General features: G+C 41.2%; 1 protein-coding gene across 1 annotated transcript in view; it reads left to right on the top strand.

Annotated features, from left to right (window-relative positions):
- Nucleotides 1–11,217, top strand: part of LOC121554196 (collagen alpha-5(IV) chain-like) — a 105,582-nt gene extending 94,365 nt beyond the window's left edge. Inside the window, exons 37-46 of the mRNA XM_041867676.2 lie at nt 2,659–2,752; nt 2,985–3,057; nt 3,199–3,270; nt 3,397–3,516; nt 3,674–3,772; nt 5,110–5,322; nt 5,619–5,790; nt 8,267–8,381; nt 8,675–8,847; nt 9,082–11,217. Coding sequence (XP_041723610.2) covers nt 2,659–2,752; nt 2,985–3,057; nt 3,199–3,270; nt 3,397–3,516; nt 3,674–3,772; nt 5,110–5,322; nt 5,619–5,790; nt 8,267–8,381; nt 8,675–8,847; nt 9,082–9,163 — 1,213 coding nt within the window. The 3' untranslated portion in view covers nt 9,164–11,217. The remainder of the gene's footprint in view (nt 1–2,658; nt 2,753–2,984; nt 3,058–3,198; nt 3,271–3,396; nt 3,517–3,673; nt 3,773–5,109; nt 5,323–5,618; nt 5,791–8,266; nt 8,382–8,674; nt 8,848–9,081) is intronic.
- Nucleotides 11,218–16,916: the final 5,699 nt, after the last annotated feature.

Raw genomic sequence — 16,916 nt, forward strand, 5'->3', positions numbered from 1 at the left:
CAAACTATTAAAAAATACTTATGGTTCATCATATACACTACCAGTTTGGACACACCTACTCATTCAAGGGTTTTCTTTATTTTTACAATTTTTTACATTGTAGAATAATAGTGAAGACATCAAAACTATGAAATAACACATATGGAATCATGTAGTAACCAAAAAAGTGTTAAACAAATCAAAATATATTTTATATTTGAGATTCTTCAAATAGCCACCCTTTGCCTTGATGACAGCATTGCACACTCTTGGCATTCTCTCAACCAGCTTCATGAGGTAGTCACCTGGAATGCATTTCAATTAACAGTTGTGCCTTCTTAAAAGTTAATTTGCGGAATGTCTTTCCTCCTTAATGTGTTTGAGCCAATAAGTTGTGTTATGACAAGGTAGGGGGGGTGTACAGAAGATAGCCCTAATTGGTAAAAGACCAAGTCCATTTTATGGCAAGAACAGCTCAAATAAGCAAAGAGAAACAATTGTCTCTTCAAGTGCAGTCGCAAAAACCATCAAGCGCTATGATGAAACTGGCTCTCATGAGGCCCGCCACAGGAATGGAAGACCCAGAGTTACCTCTGCTGCAGAGGATAAGTTCATTAGAGTTACCAGCCTCAAAAATTGCAGCCCAAATAAATACTTCACAGAGTTCAAGTAACAGACACATTTCAACATCAATTGTTCAGAGGGGACTGTGTGAATCAGGCCTTCATGACCGAATTGCTGCAAATAAACCACTATTAAAGGACACCAATAAGAGGAAGAGACCTGCTTGGTCCAAGAAACACGAGCAATGGACATTAGACCGGTGGAAATTTGTCCTTTGGTCTGGAGTCCAAATTTGAGATTTTTGGTTCAAACCGCCATGTATTTGTGAGACGTGGTGTGGGTGAACAGATGATCTCCGCATGTGTAGTTCCCACTGTGAAGCATGGAGGAGGAGGTGTTATGGTGTAGGGGTGCTTTGCTGGTGACACTGTCTGTGATCTATTTAGAATTCAAGGCACACTTAACCAGCATGTCTACCACAGCATTCTGCAGCGATACGCCATCCTATCTGGTTTGGGCTTAGTGGGACTATCATTTGTTTTTCAACAGGACAATGACCCAACACACCTCCAGGCTGTGTAAGGGCTATTTTACCAAGAAGGAGAGTGATGGAGTGCTGCATCAGATGACCTGGTCTCCACAATCCCCCGACCTCAACCCAATTGAGATGGTTTGGGATGAGTCGGACGGCAGAGTGAAGGAAAAGCAGCCAACAAGTGCTCAGCATATGTGGGAACTCCTTCAAGACTGTTGGAAAAGCATTCCAGGTGAAGCTGGTTGACAGAATGCCAAGAGTGTGCAAAGCTATTGTCAAGGCAAATGGTGGTTATTTGAAGAATCTCAAATATAAAATATATTTTGATTTGTTTAACACTTTTTTGGTTACTACATGATTCCATATGTGTTATTTCATAGTTTTGATGTCTTCACTATTATTCTACAATGTAAAAAACTGTTTAAAAAAAGAAAGAAAAACCCTTGAAAGAGTAGGTGTGTTCAAACTTTTGACTGGTACTGTATATACACAGCCAGACCCCAAGCAGGTATTAATTGAAATGAAATAACGATATTGAAAATAAGCTACATAAGATTTGACTTCTTAAAACAGTTATTTGGTTTGCCTTGAGGTCTGGCTGTGTCAGATGTTAGTTATCCTGATGGTGTCTCTGTCTATGCTAACTCTTGTTTTACCCCTGCACATTCTGCCGCCCAGCTCTGCTATACCGGGATTTCTGGGATACCTAGGTCCTCCAGGTTAGACTCCATGGTGTTTGATGATGATGATGACCACTGTTGTTCTGTTGTGACAATGCTGATCTGTGTTCATATTGAATAGCGGCCATTTTGTTAGCCCTGGTACCTGATCCGTTTGTGCTCTTGCCAACTCCATTGTTGTTGGCATGATAGCACTAACAGACTGGCACTCGCTACCATTTTGTTGGATTGGGTATGACTTTACCACGTGATGATTTGTTAACCACTTTTAACTTTTCAGGATGGGTTGTGTAGCCTAACAAAGGACTGTAGGCTACACAAACTGTACACACACACACACAAGAATACACCCCAAAATAAACAAAACACACTTGAACACACACTCGTGTCCCCCCCTTTGTACTGTGTTCATACCAGAGGAGGATGGTGGGAGGAGCTATAAGAGGACGGGCTCATTGTAATGGCTTGAATGGTATAAATGGAACGGTGTCAAACACAACCAACATATTGAAACCACATGTTTGGCTCCGTTCCATTTATACCATTCCAGCCATTACAATGAGCCCGTCCTCCTATAGCTCCTCCCAATAGCCTCCTCTGATCCATACTGTGTTTTCCGTATAGTAGCTAATACATCTACAGTGATATTTGAACGGGTGTGTTTCATAAAACCAACTGTATTACAACAGGTTAGTACAGAAATCATAGAGATGGATCAGATAGTGTTATACAGTAACCATAGAGATGGATCAGATAGATCTAGTTTGAACTGTATGGTTACTATTATTGTTGTTTGTTATAATGTCAGTATGAGTAGTTTGTTATCTCTGACCTCTAATTTCTGACCACTGTGTGTGAAGGTCCTCCTGGCCCAGAGGGTCCCTATGGCCTTAGGGGCAGCGGAGGGACCAAAGGTGAGAAGGGAATCTCTGGATCTTCCGGATCCCCTGGTTTCCCCGGAGCGAAGGGAGAAATGGGATCGGCCGGATGTCCAGTAAGGAACCAAGCAACTTAGATCCATAGATTTCCCTTCACCCATTGATAGAAGGATGAATTACATTTCAATCATGGACCTAATTGCTTTCATTGATCCTCTCCTCTCAAATATAGATCCTAACCCAGGGGAAAGGGCTATGGGTTGGTTTGGGATTGTGTGAAGTAAATTTGAATTCCATCTAGGTTGTGATGTCACATGACCCCTGACCTCTCCCCTATCATGTGACCAGGGTATTCCTGGCCCTCCTGGTGCCAGCGGGCTGAAGGGAGACATCGGACTTCCCGGCATTCCCGGATTCCCAGGTAAAAGAGTAACAACATTCTTCCAGACGTTTACATTACAAACAGCATTGACATTGTCAACACTGACATTGACTCTCTCCACTCCCTCTCTCTCCCTCTTTCTCCTCCCTCGCTCTCTCTACCTCTCTCTCTCCACTCCAGGACCAAAGGGAGATTCTGGAAACCCTGGATCATCAGGTCTCCCTGGAGATCCTGGAGATCCTGGTCCTATTGGTGAGTCTAGTGTTGCACCCTAAAGGAGAAACACCAGAAAGATGAATGGCTGAAAGCAGTGAGTGTAGGTTAGCGATCACACACACACACTCTAACCCCTGTCTTTGTTAACTCCAGGAAACCAAGGTGACCCAGGTGTTGCTCCGCCCCCCATCATGCTGAAGGGAGCCGGTGGCCCCCCCGGCCCTTCAGGTCTGCCAGGCAGCTCTGGCTCCCAAGGACCCCCCGGACTGGAGGGATACTCAGGTCAGTGGACTGTCACACCCAGTGTCTGTTTGACACAGGAGTTAGTTTATAAAGTTACAGTTAGCTTCGTTTTGCCAGAGAAGGCTTAAAGCTGCAGTTAGCTAGTTTTCCTCTCAAATGGAGAGCACTCATTGATGAGTCCTCTGGTCTGTTTCAGGTCAGCCCGGTCAGCCAGGGGACCCCGGTCCTGAAGGACCCCCAGGATTCAGTGGAGCCTTCGGCCGCAAGGGAGACTCTGGACCCACCGGACAGCCAGGTAAGATTGCCATCTAGCTCAGGTCCATACAACACTAATAATGTTTCAAACCTCCTGAACTATATATTCAATGTTACACAGACCTAACCTTCCATCTTTCTCAGGTACTTAGCATTGCTCAAGGGCACAGCTTCAGATTTTTCACCTAGTCAGCTCGGGGATTCGAACCAGCAACCTTTTAGTTACTGGCCCAATGATCTTAACCGCTAGGCTACCTGCCGCTCAGACTTAACCTTCCATCTAGCCTACTAATAATGTTTCAAATCTCATGGAGTACATATGTTACACAGACCTAACCTTCCATTGTGTATATCAGTCATGTATCATTGTGTATATCAGTCATGTATCCTTGTGTATATCAGTCATGTGTCTTTGTGTATATCAGTCATCTATCATTGTGTATATCAGTCATCTATCATTGTGTATATCAGTCATCTATCATTGTGTATATCAGTCATGTATCATTGTGTATATCAGTCATGTATCATCGTGTATATCAGTCATGTATCATTGTGTATATCAGTCATGTATCATCGTGTATATCAGTCATGTATCATTGTGTTTATCAGTCATGTATCATCGTGTATATCAGTCATGTATCATTGTGTATATCAGTCATCTATCATTGTGTATATCAGTCATGTATCATTGTGTATATCAGTCATGTATCATTGTGTATATCAGTCATGTATCATCGTGTATATCAGTCATGTATCATTGTGTATATAAATAATGTATATTTTTGTATATCAGTCATGTGTCTTTGTGTATATCAGTCATGTATCATCGTGTATATCAGTCATCTATCATTGTGTATATCAGTCATGTATCATCGTGTATATCAGTCATGTATCATTGTGTTTATCAGTCATGTATCATCGTGTATATCAGTCATGTATCTTTGGTCAATAGTCATTACAATAAATAGCTCTAGAAGTGTAAAATAAATTCCAATCAAGTCAACTTAGTTATAGTAGCCTATTGTTAATTGAGTTCTTAATGTTCCTTGTTCTCTGTGTCAATGACTGGACGGTATTGACAAGATTGAGTCCATTGTACCGACCAAACTAAACCAAGTATTAGATAATTTTTTTCCAATTTTGACCCAGGTCTGCCAGAAATAGTTTGGCCAAATGATACTCCAATACATTATTAAAATGGATTAATATTAATATCAATCATGTTTCATATTCATGTAATGTTATTATTATTGTCCTATATCTTTCCTAGTCAATAGTCATATCAATATATAGCTCAAGAAGTGTCAAATAAACTTAAATCAAGTCAACTATAGTATTGTTCAGTGAGTGTATTGAGTTATTAATGTCTGTCCCCAGGTCAGCGTGGGTACCCAGGTCCCCCTGGTTCAGACGGTCAGCAGGGCCCCCCAGGTAACCCCGGCTCAGCCTCTGTGACCCACGGCTTCCTGATCACTAGACACAGCCAGGCTGAAGATGTCCCCATCTGCCCCGAAGGGACCAGCCTCATCTACGACGGATTCTCTCTGCTCTACGTACAGGGCAACGAGAGGGCACACGGACAGGACCTGGGTAAGGATGGAGACTGGAGTTACACGATGGCATCCACATACATTAACATAGATGGTTGTTGTTGTGAGAGAAGCACCTCACATTATTAACCTCTTCTCTTCTCTTCTCTTCTCTTCACTTAATTTTTCCTGTTTTCTTCTCTTCTGCTCCCTCCCTCCCTCTCCTCCCTCCCTCCCTCTCCTCCCTACCTCCCTCCTCTGCTCCCTCCCTCCCTCCCTCTCCTCTCTCTCCTCTGCTCCCTCCCTCTTTCCTTTCCTCTCCCCTCACCTCCCTCCCTCTCTCCTCTCCTTTCTCAGGTACTGCTGGTAGTTGCCTGCGTCAGTTCAGCACCATGCCATTCATGTTTTGTAACATCAACAACATGTGTAACTTTGCCTCCCGTAACGACTACTCCTATTGGCTGTCTACACCCAAGCCTATGACTATGGCCCCCATCACTGGAGAAGGCATCAAACCTTACATCAGCAGGTAAAGAGGGATGGAGGGAGGAGAGAGAGGAGAGGGAGGGAGGGAGGAGGAGGGAGGGAGGAGAGGAGGAGGAGAGGAGAGAGAGGAGGAGAGAGAGAGAGAGAGGAGAGAGAGAGGGAGAGAGAGAGAGGAGAGAGAGAGAGGGAGAGAGAGAGGGAGGAGAGGGAGAGAGAGAGAGAGAGAGAGAGAGAGAGAGAGAGAGAGAGAGAGAGAGAGAGAGAGAGAGAGAGAGAGAGAGAGAGAGAGAGAGAGAGAGAGGGGGGGACTAAATGACTAAAATGTAAATGCCTGCCAGCTGAGAATCTTTGGCCCTCCCCTCTGAAGTATAGGTTACTGTAGCCTACTGACGACGTTACAAGCGTAATTCAGAAATTAGGGAGAGATGTTTAACTTTTTCAATGCTAGTTAAGGATACTGTGGTTATCACGTTTCACATTGGATTTATTAACTACAAAAAGGTAAGACGTGTTTTTAATTCTAGTGCTGCTTTGCACACACAAGTTTGTTAGCTAGCTAGATAACATTTGCTCTGTGTGATAAGTGTGATGGAAGGAGTCAGGCGCAGGAGGGTAATCACCGAGTACAGAGTTTATTCCTTTGTTGACACACAAATATGCTCAAATAGCGATCAACGAAACAGGCACAGGGGAAACTCTAATCCCTGGCAAATACACTGTAACGGTAGAATCCAATAATACACAGGCACAGGGGAAAATCTACCCTGGCAACAAAATGTACGAGTAGCTACACTACTCTCACAAATAACAATCACCCACAAGGACAAGGGGGCAGAGGGAACACTTATACACAGACTAATGAGGGGATTAGAACCAGGTGTGTGTGATTGACAAGACAAGACAATTGTGATGATGATTGGGGCGGCAGTGGTTAGTGACGACGAACGCCCGAAGCCTGCCCGAACAAGGAGGGGAGGCAGCCTCGGCCGAAGTCGTGACACTCTGGTCCAAAGTTAATCCAACTCAGAAGTTCAAAGACATTCAAAGTTCCTCCATAGAAGCCACTCCTCCGTATGTATAATTCTGTGGCCCTAATTCAGATAATGCATGTCATAAGAAGATGCCGAGTGCTTCAAGGCAAGCTTCCTTCATCCTCACCCTCAAAATTTCAGTTGCATCTTGCGCCCTGGCAGCACAGTGTGTGTGTTTGTCTTTCATTATAGTGAAACCATGCTGTTACCGCAAAATACAATTTGCTCTTAGCGACTTTTGTCACGAATTCCGCCGAGACTGCTCCTCCTCCTTGTTCGGGCAGGCTTCGGCGTTAGTCGTCCCCGGAGTACTAGCTGCTACCGCTTGATGTTCTCTATGTTTGTTTGGTTTTGTCTTGTTGGTGCACCTGTTTCGTCTTATGTATTGATTATGTCACCTATAAGTTTCCTTTGATTTTTTTTGCAGTTGTGTGTTGTTGTCCGTCTGTCCGTTGGTGATGTGTATTTGCTCTCATGTATTTAGTGTATTGACGCACTGTATGCGTAATCGCTTGTATTTAGTGTATTGACGCACTGTATGCGTAATCTCTTGTATTTAGTGTATTGACGCACTGTATGCGTAATCTCTTGTATTTAGTGTATTGACGCACTGTATGCGTAATCGCTTGTATTTAGTGTATTGACGCACAGTATGCGTAATCGCTCGCCTCCGTTGTTTTGAGGCCCGTTATTTTGTATTGTCGTGTTTTGACAAGTAAAGTCGGTTTGACTAAGCTTCTGTGTCCTGCGCCTGACTCCAACACCACATCCACATCAGCTCGTGACAACTTTCCTATACAGATTAAATGGCTTACCCGCTCCACAGCAAGCTGCTCTATCCACACTGATTGGTGAAGTCATTTAATATCAAGCTAAATGTAGAATATATGTATATATTTCAGAGGTTTAAAAAATAACCGAAATGACTTTTTGGGGGTTTGAATTGGTTCAGAACTTTATTTTGCTGGTCGGAACAGTGGAACGGAACAGAAAAAATAATGGTTCTGTTCAGAACAAAATGATTGGAAAATAATTTTGGTTCCAACCCCTAAATATATTAGTTTACAAAATGTCAGTGGAGGCTGCTGAGGTGAGGACGGCTCATAATGGCTGGAACGGAGTGAATGGAATGGCATCAAACACATGGAAACGATCCCACCTATTCCGCTCCAGCCATTACCACGAGCCCGTCCTCCCCAATTACGGTCCCACAAACCTCCTGTGAAGTAGGTATATCTAGCTGTCCGATAACACGTTCTGATGGAATGGCTTGTCCTGTACTTTTACCTAGAGTGCATTGAGTGAATGTTGGAAAAATATCTTGGTTCCTTTCTAAACATAACAATGTGAATGCAAAAGAGGACTCGGACCACAAAATAGGTGAAGTGAACTGGCAAAAGAGTCCTCATTCAAAAGTAAAGGCAGTGTGAGAGTTCTAAGACGTATTCTTTAAAGTGAGTGTATTTAACTCCTCACTGTGTGCTTTAGGTGTGCGGTGTGTGAGGCCCCTGCCATGGTGATCGCTGTACACAGTCAGACCATTCAGATCCCCACCTGCCCCAACTACTGGGAACCACTGTGGATCGGATACTCCTTCATGATGGTGCACACATACACATACACACACACGCACACGCACACAAACACACACACATACACACACACACACACGCACACAGACACACACATACACTCACATACACACACACACTCACAGACACGCCAACAACCCTTGCCAAAGTACACATGAATGAAGTTTGACATTTTAAGTGTGTTAATAATGCATATTCAAAGCCCACTATATCCACACACAAATTAATCTTTCTTCCACTCTCTCTCTCTCTCTCTCTCTCTCTCTCTCACTCTCCCCCCTTCCTCCACCTCCCTATCTAACAGCACACCAGTGCAGGTGCTGAGGGCTCTGGTCAGGCTCTGGCCTCCCCTGGCTCCTGTCTAGAGGAGTTCCGGAGCTCTACCTTCATCGAGTGTCACAGCCGAGGGACCTGCAACTACTATGGCAACACATACAGCTTCTGGCTGGCCACTGTCGACCAATCAGAAATGTTCAGGTACCATCAATCAATCAACAAATGATTTTCCAAACAGAAATGTTTAGGTACAAGACACTGAGGTTGCTACTGAAATAGCGACCTATTTCCTATATAGTGCACTCTAACTCTAACTGGAAGTGCTAGCTAAACAGATTGGTTATTTTCATATACGATGTAAAGATCCCAGTGCACATACAGTGATGCCAACCTCTGACCCCTAATCCCTGACCCCTGACCCCTGACCCATAACAGGACGCCACAGTCAGAGATGCTGAAGGCAGGTAACTTACGGACGCGCATCAGCCGCTGTGTGGTCTGTATGAAGAGGACGTAACAGCGCGGTGGCAACCGTTTCCGGGGACGACCGACAACAACCATGACAATGGCGGCGGCGGGCAGAGTGGGGATGATGTTGACGTCTCCATGACAACAAGGTGGAATTCCAATGGTGCATTGTCTTCCGGAAACAACAACTTAAATGGTGCTACTGTGCAACACAGCAACAAAAGAAAAAACTTTGATCAAATGAATCAATTTAATCTTTTATTATTTTTACTTACCTCAAGTACGGCAAAAAGAAACAAAAATGGTGAATGTGTGACAAAAGTGCATTTTGTTTTAATTTTTTCTCTATTTTGCAGAGAATAGATTTTAAAAAATGGTTTTATTATAAATAATGGTAACACTTCATTTTAAGGGGTCCTTATTACAGGGTAATTAGATGTGTAATTACACTGTAACAAATATTGTAGGTAATTGTAATAACTCATAGTTACACTGTCATAACAACATGTAATTGGTGGTCATTGCAGTCTAATTACAGAGGTGTAACAACAAATGCTTGTTACCGTGCTTGTTACAAATGGGAAAGTTTCCACAAAATTCACCAGTAAGTAATAACTGTCACAAGGTTGTAATATCTTGTGGACAGATGCGCTGGGTGTCCAAGATTAACAAAGGTTGGAGGCTCAATAGGCTCTAATTAACTACCCGTGAAGGTGCACGCTTCAAAATCTCCACTCATTGTTGTTGAATTGCAGTTGCCCCCCAAAAGTGTATCAACTTGGTTGAGTTTCCAAAAACAGATCAGATATAGGACAACCTCACTGACTGGGGTCTACCATGAAGTACTTATAATGAATGTGTATGTTGCCCATTATGACAACCTGAACCTCCTTGCCATCCAAGTGGGAGGATAAACCCACAAGTACACCACAGAGTACATATAAGATCTTCACAAGTACAATGTAATTACTAGATGTTACACAGGAGTTATCTAGTTAAAATGAAGTGTATCTTGAGGGGTACTTACTTGTAATTAATATGTACTTATACAGTCATTACCCCTCCTGACAACCTGGCCCTCATTGTAAAGCTTCTGGAAGCACCATCCAAGTGAGAAAATAAACACACTAGTACAATGTATAAGTACAATGTAATTATTTCTGCTAGCTAATCCAAAATAACTCAACATATTGCATTGAAAGTCTATTCTGTAGATCGTAACTAGATAGCTAGCTAGCTAGCCTAGTTGGTAGGCCCAAGAAAAAACGGCAGCTAACTTTTGCTAGCTAGCTAGCTACAGTTAGCTAGCTAGCCAACACCAGGATAGCTAACTAGCAAAGGCTACCTAACTACCTATGTTAAATCGTCCAGCAGAATTCATGTATCCAAAAAAGCAAAACAAATTGCATGGAAAATGTACTTTCTCTCTCCCGTGTTGACGTTTTTGACCTACAACACTGTCTGTTTTGCGGAAAACGTTAATGTCTGGATTTTGCACACTGACCTTCTCAACCCCCGTTCTTTGCGCACTGTCACATGATGTCAGCGTCAACACCTGTGGGCACGTTCGAGGTCACCGTTGTTTTGAGCGTGTTGCGCAGATGGGCAGATCTTGACTTTAATTCCTGCAATAAATAAATAATTGCACCCAATGCATCCCATCCAAAAGTGAGAATTGTCCTCAACAGTAAAACCCTTGCGAAGTTACATGATAGAATAACAGTTTTAAGTGCATTTATAAACCATTATTCAACCATAGGCTTACAATTTGTCAAGCACGAATGACTATCTGACAATTTTAACCATAACTGTTTATTAATATGTCTAAAAATGTTTAATTGATGGTTAAAGTAATTGACCCATTGTCAAATGCACCGTTAAATGATTAAACAATTTAAAGTTTTTTTTTTATGTGAACCCATTTTTGCCATTGGGCCGGGTCATCAGACTTTATTGCAGAGTTGTGTCAATGAGGTGGTCGGTTTTCAATTGGCTAACACTTATCACGTGTTTTTTGCAGCCTGAAATATGGTGCGTTGGGATGCTATCAGAAACATTAACAAGCATGGTAACAAGCATTCGTTGTTACACCCCTGTAATTACAGACTGCAAATACCACCAGTTACATGTTGTTATTACAGTGTAACTATGAGTTATTAGAGTTATTTCAATTAATTACAATACTTGTTACGGTGTAATTACATATGTAATTACGCTGTTTATAAGGACCCATTAAAATGAAGCGTTACCAAAATAATAAATGTGGGTTTTTGGTTATTGGCACAGATGTGGTACATCATTTTGTTTTTAGACAGATGTGCTATTTTTCTTTGTTTTTAGTATATATTTTTGTTGTTGTTACCAAATCGGCACTTTGACTTCGGAATATCAAAGATAACAGATGCACTGATGAGCTTTCTTAGCTTTTTATTTATTTCGTTTTTTTCTCCTTTGTGCTACTAACGAACACTGCTGTGTCTCTCCCAGCCCGTTAACAACTGGCCTTTTTTCTCTTCATGTAAGTAATTCAATGTGTATATTATGACATAAAATAGGTATTTAGCTATATTATGAATTTCTGGGTTATTTTTGTTTGTTCACTCTGCTTCACTCATTGCATTGATTCATGCATTCATTAATTCACTCACTCACGGATATTGTACAAAGTATGGCATCTATAAATGAAACAGTATTAGTGGTTGAGAGCGTTGTGCCAGTAACCGAAAGGTCGCTGGTTCTAATCCCCGAGCCGACTAGGTGAAAAATCTGTCGATGTGCCCTTGAGCAAGGCACTTAACCCTAATTGCTCCTGTAAGTCGCTCTGGATAAGAGCGTCTGCTAAATGACATTAAAAAATATATATATATATAGAGAGAGAGAGAGAGAGAAAAAAAAGTATAATTATATCAACTTTATTATTTTTATTTGGCTACGGGTGGGATGTTTCTTCATGATTCATTTTTTTTTTATCTCCAAAAGGTCGTCATTCTTTTCACATTTCACAAAACTATTGACTGTTGTCCTGACTCCTGACAACAAAACAGTGTTTCCCGGTCAACCAATCAAAGGCCCTATCCTATGATGATGTACTGTGTATGATAATGCCAATCACTCAAGCTTTTGTATTAGATTTTTACTAGTAATCTATCGTTGAATGTGTTAATAAGTTGATAATGAAATCCACTCCTGAAAATGTATATTATTGATATGAATTCCAGTGGTGAAAAAAGTACCCAATTGTCATACTTGAGTAAAGGTAAAGACACCTTAATAGAAAATGACTAAAGTAAAAGTGAAAGTCCCCCAATAAAATACTACTTGAGTAAAAGTCTAAAAGTATTTGGTTTTAAATATACTGAAGTATCAAAAGTAAATGTAATTGCTAAAATATACTTAAGTGTCAAAAGTAAAAGTAAAAGTATAAATCATTTCAAATTCCTTATATTAAACAAACCAGATGGCACCATTATCTAGTTTTTATTTATTTACGGATAGCCAGGGGCACACTCTAACACTCAGACATCATTTACAAACGAAGCATGTGTGTTTAGTGAGTCCACCAGATCAGAGGCAGTAGGGATGACCAGGGACGTGCTCTTGCGAAGTGCGTGAATTTGATTTCATTTTCCTGTCCTACTAAGCATTTGAAATGTAATGAGTACTTTTGGGTGTCAAGGAAAATGTATGGAGTAAAAAGTACATTATTTTCTTTAGGAATGTAGTGAAGTAAAAGTAGTCAAACATATAAATAGTAAAGTAAAGTACAGATACTCCAAAAAACTACACAAGAAGTACTTTAAAGTCTTTTTAATTAAGTATTTTACACCACTGATTAATTCACATCTTTACACTGGTCTACATTGTCCCACTATGAACTGGTGGTAGGTACATCACGTATTGTTACAAGAATAGAATTGAATAGAATGTGGTCTATTCTTTCTTTTTCTATTATATTCTACGGCCAATGAAGAGAGCTGTGGGGGGATGATTCTTCCTGTGATGTTTTTCCAAGCTACTTTTTTATTATTATTGTCATAATGTACTTCTGGGGTGCACATTTTTTTCTCTATTAATTTCAGAAAATCTATTGTTGTTGTTTTTTTCATGTTATGTTATCCAGAAGTTGTTATAAACTTTTAAGACTGAAAAATAAACCCAATGTCCATCGTTTTGTGTGCAAATGTTTCCCCCCTATCTTGGAAGTGCACACTATCTTGAAAGTGCACACTATCTTGAAACTTTCAAGATAGTGTGCACTTCCAAGATAGTGTGCACTTTCAAGTTGAAAGTGCACACTATCTTGGAAGTGCACACTATCTTGAAAGTGCACACTATCTTGGAAGTGCACACTATCTTGAAAGTGCACACTATCTTGAAAGTGCACACTATCTTGAAAGTGCACACTATCTTGAAAGTGCACACTATCTTGAAAGTGCACACTATCTTGAAAGTGCACACTATCTTGAAAGTGCACACTATCTTGAAAGTGCACACTATCTTGGAAGTGCACACGCCAATCCACTATAGCACAGTGGTGGTCGATGTCTTTTAAGATTAGGGAGGACGATTTTTCTTTTTTATGAGCATGGCCTTATTTCTATTACAGCATATTGGATGACTGTCATTAATATTCCATTCACCCAGATCAATGTAACATCGATAGGTTTAGGCTACTACATGATACTCAAATTTTCCCTGTAACCATCATGAAGTTGCTACAACCTATGAATGAAAGTTTACAACGTAGGTACACAGGTCGAGAGAATTTTGAGTAACCAAGGTGACAGACAGTGACACATTCAATACTGCCTTGGATAATCTTGCCTGCATCTAGCTGATCTAGGGTGTAATCATTAGTCCAAACAGTTGCAAACAAGAGTTTCTATTGGACAAATTCAGGTATGTTTATCCCGGTTTCGTTAGGTTTTAACAGAATCGGCGGATTGAATACACCCCTGATCACCCCCAAACACAGTTCACTTTCATAGCAGCCACACAAACAGCATGACCTCTTTGCTCATTGTATAATTCCTTATCGCATCGACGCGCTATTCTGTGACCAGGCGAAAAAACCTTTCCATAACTGTTAACCACTACACACAGCCTACATCATTGTCACCATATTAGCTAACGTCATAGTCAACTGGAACTAATGTGTTAGTAAACCCGCTACAATCTTTCAGTACAGTTTACAGTCAGCAGCAAGCAGTTTAGCAGTTACACCAGCGGGCCCCGGTGGCAATAAATTAATAAAACCAAAAGCTTACCTTGACTTGGAAGAGTTCCAGTGTTGGATAGCCATAGACAGCTAGCTAGCATAGCATCCCTCTCTGTTTGAGCCGGGTGTTTGAGTAGTATAAACTAGCTAGCTGCATTCGCTAGCTAGCTGCAATGTGTAACTTTTTAGGGTTACACGACCAAATTCATATAGAAATGTGTGTTATAGATCTGTCATTATCATTGAAAGCAAGTCTAAGAAGCGGTAGATCTGTTCTATGTGCGCTATTTCTATGCTTCCTGTTCTGAAGTTTCGTTTTTGCATCTTTTACTTTCAGTTTTGTACACCAGCTTCAAACAGCTGAATATACAATATTTTTGGTTATGGAAAATATGTTTCACAGTGGTTTAGATGGTACAATGATTCTCTACACTATACTTGCTTGTTTTGTCACTAACTGAAATTAAGTGAACAATTAGAATTTTAGCAATAAGGAAATGGCAGACCGATTTCTACATAGTGCATCTTTAAGTGAAAGTAGAAAAAATGCTACAAAATATAGCTAGCTCTCTCTCTCTCTCTATCTCACTTGTTTCTCCTTAATTTTTGAAGAAATTAATTTGTTCAAAACTGTTCAACTATTGTCTTTCTCTCTCTTTGAGTCAACTACTCACCACATTGTATTTACTGCAGTGTTAGCTAGCTGTAGCATATGCTTTCAGTACTAGATTAATTATCTGATCCTTTGATTGGGTGGACAACATGTCAGTTCATGCTGCAAGAGCTCTGTGTAAGTCTATGGAAGGGGGTGAGAACCATGAGCCTCCTAGGTTTTGTATTGAAGTCAATGTACCAAGAGGAGGATGGAAACTAGCTGTCCTCCGGCTACACCATGGTGCCACCCTACAGAGTGCTGCTGAGGCTACTGTAGACCTTCATTGCAAAACAAACAATTATTTGGTGACGTGAATATATCTAGTACAGTTTTATCTAAAAATGATAACGTTTGTATTGTATCACTATTTCTATTTTTTATTAAATTCACTTAGGAGGATGGTCCTCCCCTTCCTCCTCTGAGAAGCCTCCACTGCTGTAGCAGTACCTTGACTACTGTGCTTCTGTGCATTGTCTTATCAACATGCGTGCAGCTCACACAGTAAACTTTAATGCTGCACAGCCAAGCTTCAAGGAGACTTTGACTATGATAGAAAATCACTAGAGACATGATAGCATATCATATAATGGAGTAGAATACTGTCTGTAAATCAACGTTGTAATTCACAGCATTATGTAGACGGGGATGGAGGGGTACACCACTTTGCTTTGGGAGGAATTGTAATGTCTCAAAGCCACCACTAGAGGGAGCAGGATGAAGGGAGTAGGGAAGAGTGGATCAACGTCAGTCCCCAAGTCACATTTAAAAGGCTATGAATCTAAATTAGCTTACATATCCCTAAATAGCCCTTATTAAACAAAACCAATAAAACACAAATAGATCATTAAACCACACTGCAGGCTGTTTTGATTCTTGATATAGTTATTTACTCTAATCCCATTACTATTGTCCTCAGGTCACTAAAGCTACCTGTCTGTTTCTCACAATAGGTCTTTAACTCTAATATCAGACCCATTATATGCTCATTGAGTAGCGTGGAAAGATGAATGAATCCCTTTTTAAGGACTTGGGCTTGGAAGAAGGTGACAGTACGTGTCTCTCTGTGGCCCGTACACACTCAGGTTGTACAACTGATGTAGCCTACACCTGTCTAAATTGGTGTTGTTCGCAGAATGATCATTATATGGCTAGTAATGGGGGCCTCGAGATTTTAAAAAAAGGGTTGGCGTGTTAGAAATTCCCGGGTCGATTTCTGGTCTCCGATTTATAGCACCATAACTGTTTCCACACCTGTCAATATAAGGTCCCACAGTTGACAGTGTATGTCAGAGCAAAAACCAAGCCATGAGGTCAAAGGAATTGTCCGTAGAGCTCCGAGATAGGATTGTGTCGATCTGGGGAAGGGTACCAAAGAATGTCTGCAGCATTGAAGGTCCCCAAGAACACAGTGGCCTCAATCATTCTTAAATGGAAGAAGTTTGGAACCACCAAGACTCGATGGTCACTCTGACAGAGCTCCAGAGTTCCTCTGTGGAAAGTTAGAACCTTCCAGAAGCACAACCATCTCTGCAGCACTCCAATCAGGCCTTTATGGTAGAGTGGCCAGACGGAAGCCACTCCTTAGTAAAAGGCACATGACAGCCCGCTTGGAGTTTGCCAAAATGCACCTAAAGGACTATCAGAAAACTCTGAAGAAAACTGAAAATAGCTGTGCAGCGACGCTCCCCATCCGACCTGACAGAGCTTGAGAGGATCTGCAGAGAAGAATGGGAGAAACTCCCCAAATACAGGTGTGCCAAGCTTGTAGCTTCATACCCAAGAAGACCTGAGGCTGTAATCGCTGCCAAAGGTGCTTCAACAAAGTACTGAGTAAAGGGTCTGAATACTTATGTAAATTTAATATTTCAGTTGTGCTTTTTATACATTTTCTAAATTTTCTAAAAAACTGTTTTTGCTTTGTCATTATGG

This window comes from Coregonus clupeaformis, unplaced genomic scaffold, assembly GCF_020615455.1.
Source record: "Coregonus clupeaformis isolate EN_2021a unplaced genomic scaffold, ASM2061545v1 scaf0089, whole genome shotgun sequence".
Lineage (NCBI taxonomy): Eukaryota > Metazoa > Chordata > Actinopteri > Salmoniformes > Salmonidae > Coregonus > Coregonus clupeaformis.